The sequence below is a fragment of the Anolis sagrei genome, chromosome 9 (genome assembly GCF_037176765.1).
Source record: "Anolis sagrei isolate rAnoSag1 chromosome 9, rAnoSag1.mat, whole genome shotgun sequence".
Taxonomy (NCBI): Eukaryota; Metazoa; Chordata; class Lepidosauria; order Squamata; family Dactyloidae; genus Anolis; species Anolis sagrei.
Genome location: NC_090029.1, coordinates 2,185,449 through 2,205,870, shown reverse-complemented (window position 1 = coordinate 2,205,870; position 20,422 = coordinate 2,185,449). Strand labels below are relative to the sequence as shown.

General features: G+C 41.2%; 1 protein-coding gene across 19 annotated transcripts in view; it reads left to right on the top strand.

The window, feature by feature from the left end:
* The window catches only part of TPM1 (tropomyosin 1), a 72,636-nt gene that overhangs the window by 38,977 nt on the left and 13,237 nt on the right, over positions 1-20,422 (top strand). For 6 of the 19 annotated variants that reach the window (XM_067471220.1, XM_067471228.1, XM_067471218.1 and 3 more), the window contains 6 exons: positions 2,984-3,117; positions 6,885-7,002; positions 8,959-9,029; positions 9,260-9,335; positions 11,796-11,858; positions 14,185-14,254. In XM_067471220.1, the coding sequence (XP_067327321.1) occupies positions 2,984-3,117; positions 6,885-7,002; positions 8,959-9,029; positions 9,260-9,335; positions 11,796-11,858; positions 14,185-14,254 (532 nt within the window). Of the gene's footprint in view, positions 1-2,983; positions 3,118-6,884; positions 7,003-8,958; positions 9,030-9,259; positions 9,336-11,460; positions 11,537-11,795; positions 11,859-14,184; positions 14,255-18,482; positions 18,566-20,422 lie in introns of those variants that run through there. The other 13 variants (XM_067471216.1, XM_067471226.1, XM_067471214.1 and 10 more) reach the window with 4 other exon arrangements.

Below are 20,422 nucleotides of genomic sequence, written 5' to 3'. Positions count from 1 at the left end.
TGAAGCCATTCCTCCCTTGTGTCCTAGTCTCCAAGGAAGCAGAAAACAAGCTTGCTCCTTCCTCCTCCCTGTGGCTTCCTCTCACATATTTATACATGGCTCTCATCATATCTCCTCTCAGCCTTCTCTTCTTCAGGCCCAACATGCCCAGCTCCTTAAGCCGCTCCTCATAGGGCTTGTTCTCCAGACCCCTGATCTGCTCCCTCCTCCCTGTGGCTTCCTCTCACATATTTATACATGGCTATCATATCCCCTCTCAGCCTTCTCTTCTTCAGGCTAAACATGCCCAGCTCCTTAAGCCGCTCTTCATAGGGTTTGTTCTCCAGACCCTTGATCATTTTAGTCGCCCTCCTCTGGACACCTTCCCGCTTTTCATTATTGTGGTGCCCAGAATTGGACACAATATTCCAGGTGTGGTTTAACCAAAGCAGAATAGAGCATGGGGAGCATTATATATATATTATATTAGTGTTTCTCAACCTGAGGGTCGGGACCCCTGAGGGGGTCGCGAGGGGGTGTCAGAGGGGTCGCCAAAGACCATCAGAAAACACAGTATTTTCTGATGGTCATGGGGATTCCATGTGGGAAGTTTGAGCCAATTCTATCGTTGTTGGAGTTCAGAATGTTTTTTGATTGTAATGTACTATAAATCCCAGCAACTACAACTCCCAAATATTAAGGTCTATTTTCCCCAAACTCCACCAGTGTTTACGTTTGGGCATATTGAGAATTTGTGCCAAGTTTGGTCCAGATCCATCATTGTTTGAGTCCACAGTGCTCTCTGGATGTAGGTGAACTACAACTCCAAAACTCAAGGACGATGCCCACCAAACCCTTCCAGTATTTTCTGTTAGTCCTGGGAGTTCTGTGTGCCAGGTTTGGTTCAATTCCATCATTGGTGGAGTTCAGAATACCCTTTGATTGTAGGTGAACTATAAATCCCAGCCACTACAACTCCCAAATGACAAAATCATAATTTTTTGAGTGATGGTCACTCCTTGTGTTGTGAGACGTTTTGTTGCCAAATTTGGTGTGATTTCGTTCATTGGTTCTTTTGCTTTTAAGGTACTCATTATGCATAGCCAATAGTCCAGAGCCAAGACTCCAGAGGACAGGAGCAGGACTCAAAGGGATCTTGACAGATTAGAGAGATCATGGGCCAAAACTCACAAAATGAAGTTCAACAGGGACAAATGCAAGAGACTCCACTTTGGCAGAAAAATGAAATGCAAAGATACAGACTGGGTGACGCCTGGCTCGAGAGCAGGACGTGTGAAAAGGATCTTGGAGTCCTCGTGGACAACAAGTTAAACATGAGCCAGGAATGTGATGTGGCGGCAAAAAAAGCCAGTGGGATTTTGGCCTGCGTCAATAGGAGCCTAGTGCCTACATCTAAGGAAGTCATGCTCCCCATGCTCTATTCTGCTTTGGTTAGACTACACCTGGAATATTGTGTCCAATTCTGGGCACCACAATAATGAAAAGCTGGAAGGTGTCCAGAGGAGGGCGACTAAAATGATCAAGGGTCTGGAGAACAAGCCCTATGAGGAGCGGCTTAAGGAGCTGGGCATGTTTAACCTGAAGAAGAGAAGACTGAGAGGAGACATGATAGCCATGTATAAATATGTGAGAGGAAGCCACAGGGAGGAGGGAGCAGATCAAGGGTCTGGAGAACAATCCCTATGAGGAGCGGCTTAAGGAGCTGGGCATGTTTAGCCTGAAGAAGAGAAGGCTGAGAGGAGATATGATAGCCACGTACAAATATGTGAGAGGAAGCCACAGAGAGGAGGGAGCAGATCAGGGGTCTGGAGAACAAGCCCTATGAGGAGCGGCTTGGGGAGCTGGGCATGTTGTGCCTGAAGAAGAGAAGGCTGAGAGGAGACATGATAGCCATGTATAAATAGGTGAGAGGAAGCCACAGGGAGGAGGGAGCAGATCAAGGGTCTGGAGAACAATCCCTATGAGGAGCGGCTTGGGGAGCTGGGCATGTTTAGCCTGAAGAAGAGAAGGCTGAGAGGAGATATGATAGCCATGTATAAATATGTGAGAGGAAGCCACAGGGAGGAGGAGGGAGCAAGCTTGTTTTCTGCTTCCTTGGAGACTAGGACGCAAGGGAACAATGGCTTCAAACTACAAGAGAGGAGATTCCATCTGAACATTAGGAAGAACGTCCTGACTGTGAGAGCCGTTCAGCAGTGGAACTCACTGCCCCGGAGTGTGGTGGAGGCTCCTTCTTTGGAAGCTTTGAAACAGAGGCTGGATGGTCATCTGTCAGGGGTGATTTGAATGCAATATTCCTGCTTCTTGGCAGAATGGGGTTGGACTGGATGATGGCCCAGGAGGTCTCTTCCAACTCTTTGATTCTATGATTTGATTCTATGATTCTATGACTAGGACGCAATGGAACAATGGCTTCCAACTACAAGAGAGGAGATTCCATCTGAACATGAGGAAGAACTTCCTGACTGTGAGAGCCGTTCAGCAGTGGAACTCTCTGCCCCGGAGTGTGGTGGAGGCTCCTTCTTTGGAAGCTTTTAAGCAGAGGCTGGATGGCCATCTGTCAGGAGTGATTTGAATGCAACATTCCTGCTTCTTGGCAGAATGGGGTTGGACTGGATGGCCCAGGAGGTCTCTCCCAACTCTTTAATTCCTTGATTCTATGATTCATAGAGCATTTATATATATATATATAGATAACCTTACTATGCTGACAATACACAGTTTACACCAGGTGTGGGCCAACTTTGGTCCTCCAGGTGTTTTGGACTCCAACTCCTATAATTATCAACAACCTATGAGTTGTGCGAGTTGGAGTCCAAAACACCTGGAGAGAGGGCCCACGGCTGGTTGCGACACACCTTACGGACCCGGAAAACCCCGTAAATCCTGCCTTGTGTTTCCTCTGGATGTGCACGAGGAGCGCAGACATACTAGGGCTTGGAGACATGCCGTTTTGGACCCAGACATTGTCTTTGTTTTGCAGGCTGAGAGTGACGTGGCTTCCTTGAACCGGCGCATCCAACTGGTAGAGGAGGAGCTGGACCGGGCCCAAGAGCGCCTGGCCACCGCCCTGCAGAAGCTGGAAGAGGCCGAGAAGGCGGCCGACGAGAGCGAGAGGTGGGCCTGGCGGGTGTATCTTACGCCATACATTCGTACTCGGGATGTAACTGAAGGGTTTTTCTGCAAAGTCAAGATCTGCCTCCTCTTCCCGGGCCAAATTTGGCCATTTATTTCTCGTGTCAGGGCAGCCAGTCAGTTATATTACATTACTAACAGAACAAAGCAAACAAGCAGGGGAAACTCAACAAAAAAGCTCCTGTTTTGTAGCAGGTTTCCTATGAGGCGGGTGAGGTGGTCGTCCTTTGTGATACTATACATTTTTCTCAGGAGGAGGCGGCGGTGGTTCACAGTCTCATAGGCTGCTGGCCATTGGATTGGCCATTGCAATCCTATTATTAATGTTACTAGCTGTACCCGCCATGCGTTGCTGTGGCCAACCTTCCCTCTTTTTCTCCTTCTTTCACCCCTTCCTATGCTCCCTCTTTCCTTCCTTCCCTTTCCTTCTTTCCTTCTCTTCTTCCGTCCTCTATCTTTTCCCCTCCTCTCTTTTTCTTTTCCTTTCTTTCTTCTCTGCCTCTTTCCTTCCTTCCTTTGCTTTTTGCTTCCATCCTTCCTTCTGTCTTTCCTTCCCTCCTCCCTCTTTCTCTTTTTCCTTCCCCTTCTTTCGCTCCCTCTTTCCTTCCTTTCCTTTTCTTCTCTCCTTCTTTTCTTCCTTCCTCTTCCTTTTTCCCTCCTTCCTTTCTTCTCTACCTCTTTCTCTCCTTCCTTTGCTCCCTCTTTCCTTCCTTTCCTTTTTTTTCTTTCCTTCTCTTTCCTTCCTTCTCTATCTTTCCTTCCTTCCTTTGTTTTTTGCTTCCATCCTTCCTTCTGTCTTTCCTTCCCTCCCTCTTTCTCTTTTTCCTTCTCCTTCCTTAGCTCCCACTTTCCTTCCTTTCCTTTTCTTCTTTCCTTCTTTTCTTCCTTCCTCTTCCTTTTTTTCCCTCCTTTCTTTCTTCTCTACCTCTTTCTCTCCTTCCTTTGCTCCCTCTTTCCTTCCTTTCCCTTTTTCTTTCCTTCTCTTTCCTTCCTTCTCTACCTCTTTCCTTCCTTCCTTTGCTTTTTGCTTCCATCTTTCCTTCTGTCTTTCCTTCCCTCCCTCTTTCTCTTTTTCCTTCTCCTTCCTTTGCTCCCTCTTTCCTTCCTTCCTTCCCTTTCCTTCTTTCCTTCTCTTCTTCCTTCCTCTACCTTTTCTCCTCCTCTCTTTTTCTTTTCCTTTCTTTCTTCTCTGCCTCTTTCTTCCTTCCTTTGTTTTTTGCTTCCATCCTTCCTTCTGTCTTTCCTTCCTTCCTTCTTTCTCTTTTTCCTTCTCCTTCCTTCGCTCCCTCTTTCCTTCCTTTCCTTTTCTTCTTTCCTTCTTTTCTTCCTTCCTCTTCCTTTTTTTTCCTCCTTTCTTTCTTCTCTACCTCTTTCTCTCCTTCCTTTGCTCCCTCTTTCCTTCCTTTCCTTTTTTCTTTCCTTCTCTTTCCTTCCTTCTCTACCTTTCCTTCCTTCCTTTGCTTTTTGCTTCCATCCTTCCTTCTGTCTTTCCTTCCCTCCCTCTTTCTCTTTTGCCTTCTCGTTCCTTAGCTCCTACTTTCCTTCCTTTCCTTTCCTTCTTTCCTTCTTTTCTTCCTTCCTCTTCCTTTTTCCTCCTTTCTTTCTTCTCTATCTCTTTCTCTCCTTCCTTTGCTACCTCTTTCCTTCCTTTCCTTTTTTCTTTCCTTCTCTTTCCTTCCTTCTCTACCTTTCCTTCCTTCCTTTGCTTTTTGCTTCCATCCTTCCTTCTGTCCTTCCTTCCCTCCTCCTTTCTATCCTTTCGTTCTTCTCTACCTCTTTCTCTCCTTCCTTTACTCCCTCTTTCCTTCCTTTCCTTTTTTCTTTCCTTCTCTTTCCTTCCTTCTCTACCTCTTTCCTTCCTCCCTTTGCTTTTTGCTTCCATCCTTCCTTCTGTCTTTCCTTCCCTCCCTCTTTCTCTTTTTCCTTCTTCCTTTGCTACCTCTTTCCTTTCTTCCTTCCCTTTCCTTCTTTCCTTCTCTTCTTCCTTCCTCTACCTTTTCTCCTCTCTTTTTCTTTTCCTTTCTTTCTTCTCTGCCTCTTTCCTTCCTTCCTTTGCTTTTTGCTTCCATCCTTCCTTCTGTCTTTCCTTCCCTCCTTCTTTCCCTCCTTTCTTTCTTCTCTACCTCTTTCCCTCCTTCCTTTGCTCCCTCTTTCCTTCCTTTCCTTTTTTCTTTCCTTCTCTTTCCTTTCTTCTCTGCCTCTTTCTTTCCTCCCCCCTTTTGCTTTTCCTCTTTCTCTTTCCTTCTCTACCTCTTTCCTTCCTTCCTTTGCTTTTTGCTTCCATCTTTCCTTCTGTCTTTCCTTCCCTCCCTCTTTCTCTTTTTCCTTCTCCTTCCTTCGCTAACTCTTCCCTTCCCTTCCTTCTCTTCTTTCCTTCTCTTCTTCCTTCCTCTACCTTTTCCCCTCCTCTCTTTTTCTTTTCCTTTCTTTCTTCTCTGCCTCTTTCCTTCCTTCCTTTGCTTTTTGCTTCCATCCTTCCTTCTGTCTTTCCTTCCCTCCTTCTTTCTCTCCTTTCTTTCTTCTCTACCTCTTTCCCTCCTTCCTGTGCTCCCTCTTTCCTTTTTTCTTTCCTTCTCTTTCCTTTCTTTTCTACCTCTTTCTTTCCTCCCCCCCTTTGTTTTTCCTCTTTCTCTTTCCTTCTCTACCTCTTTCCTTCCTTCCTTTGCTTTTTGCTTCCATCCTTCCTTCTGTCTTTCCTTCCCTCCCTCTTTCTCTTTTTCCTTCTCGTTCCTTAGCTCCTACTTTCCTTCCTTTCCTTTTCTTCTTTCCTTCTCTTCTTCCTTCCTCAACCTTTTTTTCCTCCTCTTTTTCTTTTCCTTCCCTTTCTCTCCTTTCTTCCTTCTCTGCCTCTTTCCTTCCTTCCTTTTCTTTTTGCTTCCATCCTTCCTTCTGTCTTTCCTTCCCTCCCTCTTTCTCTCCTTTCTTTCTTCTCTACCTTTTCCTCTCCTTACTTTGCTCCCTCTTTCCTTCCTTTCCTTTTTCTTTCCTTCTCTTTCCATCCTTCCTTCTGTTTTTCCTTCCCTCCCTCTTTCTCTTTTTCCTTCTCCTTCCTTTGCTCCCTCTTCCCTTCCTTTCCTTTCCTATATACACATATATACACACATGTACACATACATACATACATGTACATATACACGTACACACACATGTACATATACACATACATACACACATATATACACACAAATATACATATATACACACGTATACATATACACACATATATACACACATGTACATATAAACATACATACACACACATATATACACACAAATATACTTATATACACGTATACATATAAACATGCTCACATACATATATACATATGTGTATATATACATGTACACACATAAACACATATACACACAAATTTACACACACACACATATAGAATCATAGAATCATAGAATCAAAGAGTTGGAAGAGACCTCCTGGGCCATCCAGTCCAACCCCATTCTGCCAAGAAGCAGGAATATTGCATTCAAACCACCCCTGACAGATGGCCAGCCAGCCTCTGCTTAAAAGCTTCCAAAGAAGGAGCCTCCACCACACTCCGGGGCAGAGAGTTCCACTGCTGAACGGCTCTCACATGCACACATACATATATATATCTACACATGCACACACTTGAGCAAAGAAGCGTCCAGTCAAAGGACCACCATTTAATGGGCTCTAGTTTGAGCCCCTTACCCTGCCCGGAAGCATGTTTCCATCCCTTGAACCCTATCTCTTCCTTCCTTCCTTGCAGAGGGATGAAGGTGATTGAAAGCCGGGCCCTGAAGGATGAGGAGAAGATGGAGATCCAGGAGATCCAGCTCAAGGAGGCCAAGCACATTGCAGAGGATGCCGACCGCAAGTACGAGGAGGTGCGTTGGCTCCCGCTCAGACTTCGCGGGCTCTCAAGGCCAGGGCTCCAGATGGGTTTTCATGGGGGTCTTGGTCGAGAACGAAAAGCGGACAGCAATCTATATATATAAAACCCATGAGGGCGTCGTTAGGGAGCGCAAAACGCGAAAACCCGCAACCCTTCGTCCTCCGCCACGCCCGGCCCAGGCCGCCACCAGACACCGGCATCTGGCTCCAGGGAAGGAAGGAAGGACGCCGCCATCGGGGACGATGAGGAACGGGAAGGAGGGAAGGAAGGACGGAAATGAGGGGAAGGGGTGTAAACAGGAAGGAAGGAAGGAAAGAAGAAAAGAAGGAAAGAAAGAAGAAAAGTGGGAAGAGGAAGGGAAGGTGTAGGAAGGAAGGAAGGAAGGGATAACAGAGAAGAAAGGTAGGAAATAAACAAAAGGAGGGAAGGGAAGGTGTAGGAAGGAAGGAAAGAAGAAAAGAAGGAAAGAAAGAAGAAAAGTGGGAAGGGGAAGGTGTAGGAAGGAAGGAAGGAAGGAAGGAAGGAAGGAAGGAAGGAGGGAAGGAAGGGATAACAGAGAAGAAAGGTAGGAAATAAACAAAAGGAGGGAAGGGAAGGTGTAGGAAGGAAGGAAAGAAGAAAAGAAGGAAAGAAAGAAGAAAAGTGGGAAGGGGAAGGTGTAGGAAGGAAGGAAGGAGGGAAGGAAGGGATAACAGAGAAGAAAGGTAGGAAATAAACAAAAGGAGGGAAGGGAAGTTGTAGGAAGGAAGGAAGGAAAGAAAAGAAGGAAAGAAAGAAGAAAAGTGGGAAGGGGAAGGGAAGGTGTAGGAAGGAAAGAAGGAAGGCAGTTATATCAGAGAAGAAAGGTAGGAAATAAACAAAAGAAAGGAAGGGGAAGGGAAGGTGTAGGAAGGAAGGAAAGAAGGAAAGAAGAAAAGAAGGAAAGAAAGAAGAAAAGTGGGAAGGGGAAGGGAAGGTGAAGGAAGGAAAGAAGGAACGAAGAAAAGGGGGAAGGGGAAGGGAAGGTGCAGGAAGGAAGGAAGGAAGGAAGGAAGGAAGGAAGGAAGGAAGGAATATCAGAGAAGAAAGGTAGGAAATAAACAATAGGAGGGGAGGGGAAGGGAAGGTGTAGGTAGGAAGGAAGGAAGGTATATCAGAGAAGAAAGGTAGGAAATAAAAGGAGGGAAGGGAAGGTGTAGGAAGGAAGGAAGGAAAAAAAGAAGGAAGGCTTGTATATCAGAGAAGAAAGGTAGGAAATAAACAAAAGGAGGTAAGGGGAAGGGAAGGTGTATGAAAAAAGGAAGGAAGGAGAAGTTGGGAAAGTATATGAGGGAAGAAAGGGAGGAAAGAAAGAAGAAAGAGAGAGTAGGAGCATGGGAAAGAAGGGAGAAAGGAAGAAGAAAGGAGCGGAAGGGAAGGTGTAGGAACAAAGGAAAGGAAGGAAGAAAGGACAGAAGAAAAGGGAAGGGAGGAAAGAAAGCAAATGAAGAAGAGAAAGGGAGGGAAGGAAAGAAAGAAAGAAAGAAAGAAAGAAAGAAAAGAAAGTATGGAACTATAGAGCGAAGGAAGGAAGGAAAGAGAAAGAGAGGGAAGAAAGGAGACAAAGAGGAAGGAAAAGAAAAAGGGAGGAGGAAGGAAAGAAGTACAGAAGGAAGGAGGAGAGAAGGAAAGAAAAAAGGGAAGGGAGGAAAGACGCAGCAAAGGAAAAAGAGAAAGAAGGAGAGAAAGACGCAGGGAAGGAAAGAAAGAAGGAGAAGGAAGGATGAAAGCAAACAGCTAAGGAAGGAAGTAAACAGGTAGAGAAGGAAGAAAGGAAAGAAGAAAACGGAATGAAGGAAGGAGTGAAAGAAGCAGAGAAAGAGGGAGAGAAGGCTGGCCACAGCAACGCGTAGTAAGTATTATATTCTGTGGTCGCCAGGAAATGCATCCGCTTTGCTCAAGCCCTTCTTCCTTATGTCTATATGTATAGGTGGCCCGTAAGCTGGTGATCATTGAGAGCGACTTGGAGCGTGCGGAAGAGCGGGCCGAATTGTCGGAAAGGTCAGTGGCCCTTCCTTAGTTTGCTTGGACGCCTGGACGTCTGTCTGTTTGTCTCGGGATGCTTCATGTTGCATCCGGCTGGGCTTGCATCCGGGGCGATGGCTTTGGGGGTGCCTTGATGGCGTGATGGATGGCGTGTGTTTTGGGGGGGGGGGCGGAGGGTGGGTCACTCGCTGGCTCGCTCGCTTGCAATCGGACACGTGTGCCTTCCCCGTGTCGCCCGCTCACAGCCAGGTCCGACAGCTGGAGGAGCAGCTCCGGGTCGTGGACCAAACCTTGAAGGCGCTCGTAGCGGCCGAGGAGAAGGTACTGGCCCGGTCATTCGGCGTCTCTCTTCCTCTCCTCTTAAGCGACTGGACACTTGACCACTTCTCCCTCCGGCCGTAGCCTTTCCTTCTGCTTTCCTTCTCCTCTCCCTTTTGCGTTTGGCTTCTGCTGCTCCCTTTTGGAACGCTTCTCGTCTGTGTGTCTCTCCGTTTTTGTGTGACTGTTGGAGCCCCACAAAGAGCAGCCAAACAATCTGGGAGTAAAGGTTATTTGTGCACATCTCCAAGGGTTTTCCGAGCTCTTGCTCCAGGAATGGGTGGAATTTTGGGCACCTTCCAAAATGGACACCTCGCCAAAACAAAGCCCGAGGATACAGCTTCGGCAAATCAGATTTTGACCGCTGCCACCCCATCGATATATACAAAAATGCTCTGTTCGTTTTGAGTGACATCATAACTCAAAACCCGCTGGACGAATTGCCGCCAAATTTGGCCGCAAGACACTTACTAACCCAAGGAGTGATCATTACTAACTGTTGGAGCCCCCCCCCCCCCAAGAGCAGCCAAACAATCTGGGAGTAAAGGTTATTTGTACACATCTCCAAGGGTTTTCCGAGCTCTTGCTCCAGGAATGGGTGGAATTTTGGGCACCTTCCAAAACGGACACCTCGCCAAAACAAAGCCCGAAGATACAGCTTCGGCAAATCAGATTTTGACCGTTGCAACCCCATCGATATATACAAAAATGCTCTGTTCGTTTAGAGTGACATCATAACTCAAAATCTGCTGGACGAATTGTCTCCAAATTTGGCCACAAGACACCTAGTAACCCAAGGAGTGATCATCACTAACTGTTGGAGCCCCCCCAAAGAGCAGCTAAACAATCTGGGAGTAAAGGTTATTTGTGCACATCTCCAAGGGTTTTCCGAGCTCGTGCCCCAGGAATGGGTGGAATCGCCTATTGGCAAAGCATCCCTTTTGGGCACCTTCCAAAATGGACACCTCGCCAAAACAAAGCCCGAGGATACAGCTTCGGCAAATCAGATTTTGACCGTTGCAACCCCATCGATATATACAAAAATGCTCTGTTCGTTTTGAGTGACATCATAACTCAAAATCCGCTGGACGAATTGCCGCCAAATTTAGCCACAAGACACTTACTAACCCAAGGAGTGATCATCACTTAAAAATAATAATGATTTTGTCATTTGGGAGTTGTAGTTGCTGGGATTTATAGTTCACCTACAATCAAACAGCATTCTGAACTCCATCAACAATGGAATTAAACCAAACTTGGCACACAGGCCTCCCATGACCAACAGAGAACACTAGAAGTGTTTAGGGGGAATTGACCTTGAGTTTTGGAGTTATAGTTCACCTACATCCAGAGAGCACTGTGGAATTTTGGGCACCTTCCATTGCAACCCATTATTATTATTATTTGGCCTACATTTGACCATTGCAACCCATTATTATTATTATTATTATTATTATTATTATTATTATTTGGCCTACATTTGACCATTGCAACCCATTATTATTATTATTATTATTATTATTATTATTATTTGGCCTTCATTTGACCATTGCAACCCATTATTACTGCTGCTTACTATTACTACTACTACTATTACCTTCTCAAGACTAGAGCCAATGCTGGGCATCCCAATAAGACAACTTTGGGCCAAATTTGACTATTGCAATCTTAATATTGTTGTTGTTATTATCATCCTCATCATCATCATTCCCCAAGACTAGAGCCAATGTTGAGCACCCCAAGAATACAAATTTGGCCAGTTGGACCATTGCAGTCCAGTTGCCTTTTCAATGTTGTGTTGGGAACAAGGTCATTGACGGTCTTCCTTAAGAACGGAGCAAATGTTGTGCGTCCAAATAATACAACATTGGCCAGATTTTTAGTTTTGTGTTGGAAATCTTCGCCGGGACTGGAGACCATACGGGGCCGCCCCAAGAATCCCATTGTGACCATTGCTACCTTTCCCATCCCAGTTTGTTCGGCTGCTTTGGGGCCCCTCTTGAGCCTCGAGACCCCCATTTCTCATTCGTTCTCTCTCTTTCTTCCTTTCCGTCTTTTCCTTCCTCCTTTCCTTCCTTTTCCCCCCTTTCTTCTGCACTTCCTTCTTCTTCTGGTCCTCAAACAATAGCAAATGCGCTGAACTTGAAGAGGAGCTGAAAACGGTGACCAACAACCTGAGGTCCCTGGAAGCTCAGGCTGAGAAGGTAGGCCTCGCGGGCAGCAGCACCATAGGCTTTGTAGTCCCCCTTGAAGGGCATTTAAGGGCATTTGCAGGGGAGGAAACCCTGGCCCTTCTGTTGACCTCGGGTCAAGGGTCCAGAGTATGTCCCCAGCCTTCAGTGCAAGGTCAGAAGGACACCTGAGGTGGGGATGTTGGGATTTGGAGTCACGTTTGGTGGCATTTTTGGAGGTGTTCATGGGGCATCATCATCATCACCAAGATTCTTCTCTTTTGCCTTGCAGTACTCCCAAAAGGAAGACAAGTATGAAGAGGAAATCAAAGTCCTGACTGACAAACTGAAAGAGGTGAGGAAAGCCTTCCTTATTGGATATATTAGAATAATAATAATAATAATAATAATAATAATAATTGTTATTGTTGTTGTTATATTGATAGTAATAATAATCCAAGTCCTTACTGACAAACTGAAACAGCTGAGATAAAGCCTTCCTTATTGAATATATTAGAATAATAATGATAATAATAATAATAATACTGACAAAGAGATAAGAAAAATACCTTCTCACTAAATACAACTTTTATGTAATGGAAGGAAGGCGGGAGGAGAGAAGAGTAAAGCTCCAGAGACCTCCGTTTCGTAGTTTTTAAACTGCCTTTACAGGAGGGGAGAATCCAGCCCCAAATGGGGGTGCGACTATTATGTGAAGAACACAAAAATGCAGACATAACGGCATCCAAAAATGGGGGTGCAACTATTTTGTGATGGAAGGGAGGAGAGAGGAGAGAGGAGTGGAACTCCAGAGACCTCAGTTTCATTGTTTTTAGACTGCCTTTGCAGGAGAGGAGAATCCAGCCCCAAATGGGGGTGCGACTATTATGTGGAGAACACAAAAATGCAGACATAACGGCATCCAAAAATGGGGTGCGACTATTATGTGATGGAAGGGAGATGAGGAGTGGAGCTCCAGAGACCTCCGTTTCATAGTTTTTAAACTGCCTTTGCAGGAGGGGAGAATCCAGCCCCAAATGGGGGTGCGACTATTATGTGGAGAACACAAAAATGCAGACATAACAGCATCCAAAAATGGGGTGCGACTATTATGTGATGGGGGAGAGGAGAGAAGAGTGGAGCTCCAGAGACCTCCGTTTCATAGTTTTTAAACTGCCTTTGCAGGAGGGGAGAATCCAGCCCCAAATGGAGGTGCGACTATTATGTGAAGAACACAAAAATGCAGACATAACAGCATCCAAAAATGGGGTGCAACTATTATGTAATGGAAGGGAGAAGAGAAGAGAGAGGAGTGGAGCTCCAGAGACCTCCGTTTGATAGTTTTTAAACTGCCTTTGCAGGAGGGGAGAATCCAGCCCCAAATGGGGGTGCGACTATTATGTGAAGAACACAAAAATGCAGACATAACGGCATCCAAAAATGGGGGTGTGACTATTATATGATGGGAAAGAGGAGAGAAGAGTGGAGCTCCAGAGACCCCCATTTCATAGCTTTTAAATTGCTTTTGCCTTTGGAGAAAGAAGGAAGGGAGAACCCAGCCCCAAATGGGCGTGTGACTATTATGCGAGGAACACAAAAAATGCATATTTTTGGCACCTGAAATTGAAGTGTGACTATTATCCAGAAGAAGGAAGGAGGAGAGAAGAGTGGAGTTCCTAAGACCTCGATTTTATAGCTTTTAAACTGTCTTTGGAGAAATAAGGAATGGAGATGCGACTATTGTGTAAGGAATAAAAAATGTCATTTCAGCACCTAATAAGTGGGGGTGCAACTATTATGTGGTGGAAGAAGGGAGGAGGGAAGAGTGGAGTTCCTGAGAAGTCAGTTTTGTAGCTTTTACACCTTCTTTTGTCTTTGGAGAAATAAGGAATAGGGGTGCGAGTATTGTGTGAGGAATACAAAAATGTCATTTCAGCACCCAATAAGTGGGGGGTGCGACTATTATGTGGTGGAAGAAGGAGGGAGGGAAGAGTGGAGTTCCTGAGAAGTCAGTTTTGTAGCTTTTACACTTTCCTTTGTCTTTGGAGAAATAAGGAATAGGGGTGCGACTATTATGCGAGGAATAAAAAACGCCATTTTGGCACACACTCAAAAAAATAGGGGTGCGACTTTTATGTGGTGGAAGGAAGAAGGGAGGAGAGAAGAGTAGAGTTTTTAAACTGCCTTTGTCTTTGGAGAAATAAAGAAAAGGGGTGCGACTTTTGTGTGAGGAATACAAAAATGTCATTTCAGCACCCAATAAGTGCAACTATTATGTGGTGGAAGAAGGGAGGAGGGAAGAGTGGAGTTCCTGAGAAGTCAGTTTTGTAGCTTTTACACCTTCCTTTGTCTTTGGAGAAATAAGGAATAGGGGTGCGACTATTATGCGAGGAATAAAAAATGCCATTTTGGCACCCACTCAAAAAAATAGGGGTGCGACTTTTATGTGGTGGAAGGAAGAAGGGAGGAGAGTAGAGTTTTTGAACGGCCTTTGTCTTCAGAGAAATAAGGAATGGGAGTGCGGTTATTATGCAAGGAATACAACAAATGCCATTTTGGCACCCAATAAATAGGGGTGCGACTATTATGTGGTGGCTAGCTACTATTATGGGGTGAGATCTGTGTGTATCTGTCTCCACACCCTCCCTTCTTTTGCCATTTATCTCTCTCTGTTTCCTTAGGCTGAGACCCGGGCTGAGTTTGCGGAGCGGTCAGTGACCAAGCTGGAGAAGAGCATTGATGACCTGGAAGGTATGGATGACCTTTGGGGGTCTCTTCTGCCCCTTCTTTCCGCTCTGTGTCCCTATATGTAGGAATAGGGCCACTCGGACCCTTGAAACATCGGGATTAATACCGACTATTCAGCTGGAAATGAATACAGCAAAGTCTCTCCAAGGCAATTTCAATGACATTGTCCAATTTCTTATCAATAGTCAGTGACTATTGATAGTTTCCATATCAATGGGGTTTTGGCTACTCCAGGTATTTTATTATTATTATTATTATTATTATTATTATTATCATCATATTCAATTATTATTATTGTATTTAGTTATAGAATAATAATAATAATAATAATAATAATAATAATAATAATAATATAATACCTGGAGTAGCCAAAACCCCATTGATATGGAAACTATCAATAGTCACTGATTATTGATTATTAATTATTATTATTATCATCATCATCATCATATTCAATTATTATTATTGTATTTAGTTATATAATAATCATAATAATCATAATAATAAATAATCATTATTATCATATTCCATTATTATTATTGTATTATATAATAACTGAATACAATAATAATAATGGAATATGATAATAATGATAATAATAAATCAATATAAGTGCATATAATAACATATAATGTTATTATATGCACTTATATTGATTTATTATTATATTAATGTATTAATGTATTATTGTATTAATTATTGTTATTATATTTACTGATATAGATTTATTATTTTCATGTATTCAATGGTTGTTATTGTATTCATATTATTATTATATTATATATATTATTATATAGATTTATTATTAAATTCATGTTATATTAAATTATTATTGTATTCAATTATTATTACAGTTATTCGTATTATATGTTATTATATTCACTTATTATATTATATTCCATTATATATTATAGAGATTTTTCATTCATTTGTTATATTCAAATATTATTGTATTCAATTATTATTACCGTTATTGTGTTTCTTATTATTATATTCACTTATTATATTCTATTATTATATTATATTTGTTATTATTATATTCACTTATTATATTCAAATATTATTGTATGCAATTATTATATATTCAAATATTATTGTATTCAATTATTATATATTCAAATATTATTATATTCAATTATTATATATTCAAATATTATTGTATTCAATTATTATATATTCAAATATTATTATATTCACTTATTATATTCAAATATTATTATATTCAATTATTATATATTCAAATATTATTATATTCAATTATTATATATTCAAATATTATTGTATTCAATTATTATATATTCAAATATTATTGTATTCAATTATTATATATTCAAATATTATTGTATTCAATTATTGAATATTATTGTATTCAATTATTATTATCATTATTATGTTTCTTATTATATTCACTTGTTTATATTCCTTTATTTTGTTATTATATTATATGGATTTATTATTATATTCCCTTATTATATAATTTGGACTAAAACCCAAAGCGGACGCCCCTTTTGCTTGCATTTCCTTTCAAGTTCAGACTAAAACTCAGAGACGATACCCATTTGTTTGTATTTCCTTTGAAGTTGGGACTAAAACCCAAAGCGGATGCCCACATTGCTTGTATTTTATTAGTAGTATTTATTTATTCTTATTTCTTTCGAAGTTTGGACTAAATTCCAAAGCGGAGGCCCATGTTGCTTTAATTATTATTATTATTATTGTTATTATTATTTCGTATGAAGTTTGGACTAAAACCAAAAGCGTGCACCCATTGTGCTTGTATTTCCTTTAAAGTTCAGACTAAAACCGGGAGCGGACAGACCATTGCCTTGCCTTTCCATTCATTCCCCTTTTTTAGTAGTATTTATTATTATTATTATTATTATTTTGTCTGAAGTTTGGACTAAAACCCAAAGCGTGCACCCATTTTGCTTGTATTTCCTTTAAAGTTCGGACTAAAACTGGGAGCGGACAGATCCTTGCCTTGCCTTGCCATTCATTCCCCTTCTTTAGTAATATTTATTATTATTATTATGATTTCGTCTGAAGTTTGGAATAAGACCCAAAGCAGGCACCCATTTTGCTTGTATTTCCTTTAAAGTTCGGACTAAAACCGGGAGCGGACAGCCCCTTGCCTTGCCTTTCCATTCATTCCCCTTCTTTAGTAGTATTTATTATTATTATGATTTCGTCTGGAGTTTGGACTAAAACACAAAGCAGGCTCCCATTGTGTTTGTATTTCCTTTAAAGTTCGGACTAAAACCGGGAGCGGACAGACCATTGCCTTGCCTTTCCATTCATTCCCCTTCTTTAGTAGTATTTATTATTATAATTATGATTTTGTCTGAAGTTTGGACTAAAACACAAAGTAGGCACCCATTTTGCTTGTATTTCCTTTAAAGTTCGGACTAAAACCAGGAGCGGACAGACCATTGCCTTGCCTTTCCATTCATTCCCCTTCATTAGTAGTATTTATTATTATTATTATTATGATTTTGTCTGGAGTTTGGACTAAAACCCAAAGCAGGCACCCATTGTGCTTGTATTTCCTTTAAAGTTTGAACTAAAACCGGGAGCGGACAGACCCTTGCCTTGCCTTTCCATTCATTCCCCCTTTTTAGTAGTATTTATTATTACTATTATGATGATTTTGGCTGAAGTTTGGACTAAAACCCAAAGTAGGCACCCATTTTGCTTGTATTTCCTTTAAAGTTCGGACTAAAACCGGGAGCGGACAGACCCTTGCCTTGCCTTACCATTCATTCCCCTTCTTTAGTAGTATTTATTGTTATTATGATTTTGTCTGAAGTTTGGAATAGAACGCAAAGCCGGCACCCATTTTGCTTGTATTTCCTTTAAAGTTTGGACTAAAACCGGGAGCGGACAGACCCTTGCCTTGCCTTACCATTCATTCCCCTTCTTTAGTAGTATTTATTGTTATTATTATGATTTCGTCTGGAGTTTGGACTAAAACCCAAAGCAGGCACCCATTGTGCTTGTATTTCCTTTAAAGTTCGGACTAAAACCGGGAGCGGACAGACCCTTGCCTTGCCTTTCCATTCATTCCCCTTCTTTAGTAGTATTTATTATTATTATTATTATTTCGTCTGAAGTTTGGACTAAAACCCAAAGCAGGCACCCATTGTGCTTGTATTTCCTTTAAAGTTCAGACTAAAACCGGGAGTGGACAGACCCTTGCCTTGCCTTTCCATTCATTCCCCTTCTTTAGTAGTATTTATATTATTATTATGATTTCGGCTGAAGTTTGGACTAAAACCCAAAGCAGGCACCCATTGTGCTTGTATTTGCTTTAATTTTTATTATTATTATTATTGTTATTATTACTTCGTATGAAGTTTGGACTAAAACCCAAAGCGTGCACCCATTGTGCTTGTATTTCCTTTAAAGTTCGGACTAAAACCGGGAGCGGACAGCCCATTGCTTTGCCTTTCCATTCATTCCCCTTTTTTAGTAGTATTTATTGTTATTATGATTTCGTATGAAGTTTGGACTAAAACCCAAAGCAGGCACCCATTGTGCTTGTATTTCCTTTAAAGTTCGGACTAAAACTGGGAGCGGACAGCCCATTGCTTTGCCTTACCATTCATTCCCCTTCTTTAGTAGTATTTATTGTTATTATTATGATGATTTCGTCTGGAGTTTGGACTAAAACACAAAGTAGGCACCCATTTTGCTTGTATTTCCTTTAAAGTTCGGACTAAAACTGGGAGCGGACAGACCCTTGCCTTGCCTTTCCATTCATTCCCCTTCTTTAGTAGTATTTATTGTTATTATTATGATGATTTCGGCTGAAGTTTGGACTAAAACCCAAAGCGTGCACCCATTTTGCTTGTATTTCCTTTAAAGTTCGGACTAAAACCGGGAGCGGACAGACCCTTGCCTTGCCTTTCCATTCATTCCCCTTCTTTAGTAGTATTTATTATTATTATGATTTTGTCTGAAGTTTGGAATAGAACGCAAAGCCGGCACCCATTGTACTTGTATTTCCTTTAAAGTTCAGACTAAAACCGGGAGCGGACAGACCCTTGCCTTGCCTTTCCATTCATTCCCCTTCTTCCCTTCGCTCATTTTTGCCGTTCCTTCCGTTCCAAACCCGTTTGATTTCCTCCTGTCTGTTCTTTTGTTTCCTTTCCTACCTTGGATGCGTTTCCTCCTTCCGTCACTCCTTTCCTGCCATTCCATCCTTCCTTCCTTCGTTCCTTCCTTCCTTCAGACGAACTGTATGCGCAGAAACTCAAGTACAAAGCCATCAGCGAGGAGCTGGACCACGCCCTCAACGACATGACTTCCATGTAAATGCACACGCCACACCCCCCGTGGAACGGGGCACGCTTCCCGGACTGCAAGGGGACCCCCAAAACATCCATCATCATTACTATTAATAATTATTAATGATTATTAATAATCATTATTATTAGTAGTATTAGTATTTATTATACCATTATTATCATGTATTTTCAATGCCAAAGCTCCTAGTCCTCATCATTTTGGAAATCATTCCACACTTTCCTCGTTGCCAACAGACCTCACAACCTCTGCCATAGATGTGGGCGAAACGTCAGGAGGGGATGCTACTGGAACATCATGGCCGGACAGCCCGAAAAACTCACAGCAGTCCACATTTTTGCAAAGATGAGAGTGTTTGGCTCTCATCATGTTTACCTCTCAGGTTTCTAGTCCTCACCATTTTGGAAAGACTCCCCTTGCAGTCGAGAGCGGCTTCCTTTGCGCTTGCCTTTCCCTTCCTTTTGCATCTTCCTGGAATGTTTTCCCCTTCCTTTTCTGAATGCACTTCCCTTATTTCCTGTCCTTTGGTGAGTTTTCCCCTTGGAGTCCAGCATTTCCTAAAATCCGTTCCAGCATTTCCTAAAATCCGAACTTTTCCAAAGTTTGGATCAACTTTGCTTTGTGACGATTTTGTCAGGGAGTTTGTTCTATAAGCCCAGGATGGGATTGTTATTATTAGTATAGTTGCATGGATAGGACAATATCTCCCATTTATTATTATTATTATTATTATTATTATTAATTATAATTATAATTATTGCATGGTTTGTACATGGGATTGTTATTATTAGTATTATTGCATGGGTAGGACAATATCTCCCATTTATTATTATTATTATTATTATTATTATTATTAATATAGGTTGGACTATAACTCCCAATAATAATAATTATTATTATTATTATTATTGGGAGTTATAGTCCAACCTATATTAATAATAATAATAATAATAATAATAATAATAATAAATGGGAGATATTGTAATATCTCCCATTTGTAATAATAATAATTATTATTATTATTGCATGGTTTGTACACGGGATTGTTATTATTAGTATTGTTGCATGGGTAGGACAATATCTCCCATTTATTATTATTATTATTATTAATAATAATAATATTAATATGGGTTGGACTATAACTCCCAATAATAATAATAATAATAATAATAATTATTATTATTATTACATGGTTTGTACACGGGATTGTTATTATTAGTATTATTGCATGGGTAGGACAATATCTCCCATTTATTATTATTATTATTATTATTATTAATGATTACATGGTTTGTACATGGGATTGTTACTATTAGTATTATTGCATGGGTAGGACAATATCTTCCATTATTATTATTATTATTATTATTATTATTATTATTAATGATTACATGGTTTGTACATGGGATTGTTACTATTAGTATTATTGCATGGGTAGGACAATATCTTCCATTATTATTATTATTATTAGTAGTAGTATTATTAATGATTACATGGTTTGTACCTGGGATTGTTATTATTAGTATTATTGCATGGGTAGGACAATATCTCCCATTTATTATTATTATTATTAATATGGGTTGGACTATAACTCCCCATAATAATAATAATAATAATTATTATTATTATTACATGGTTTGTACACGGGATTGTTATTATTAGTATTAATGCATGGGTAGGACAATATCTCCCATTAATAATAATAATAATAATAATAATAATAATAATAATAACATGGTTTGTACACGGGATTGTTACTATTAGTATTATTGCATGGGTAGGACAATATCTCCCATTATTATTATTATTATTATTATTATTATTATTATTATTATTACATGGTTTGTACATGGGATTGTTACTATT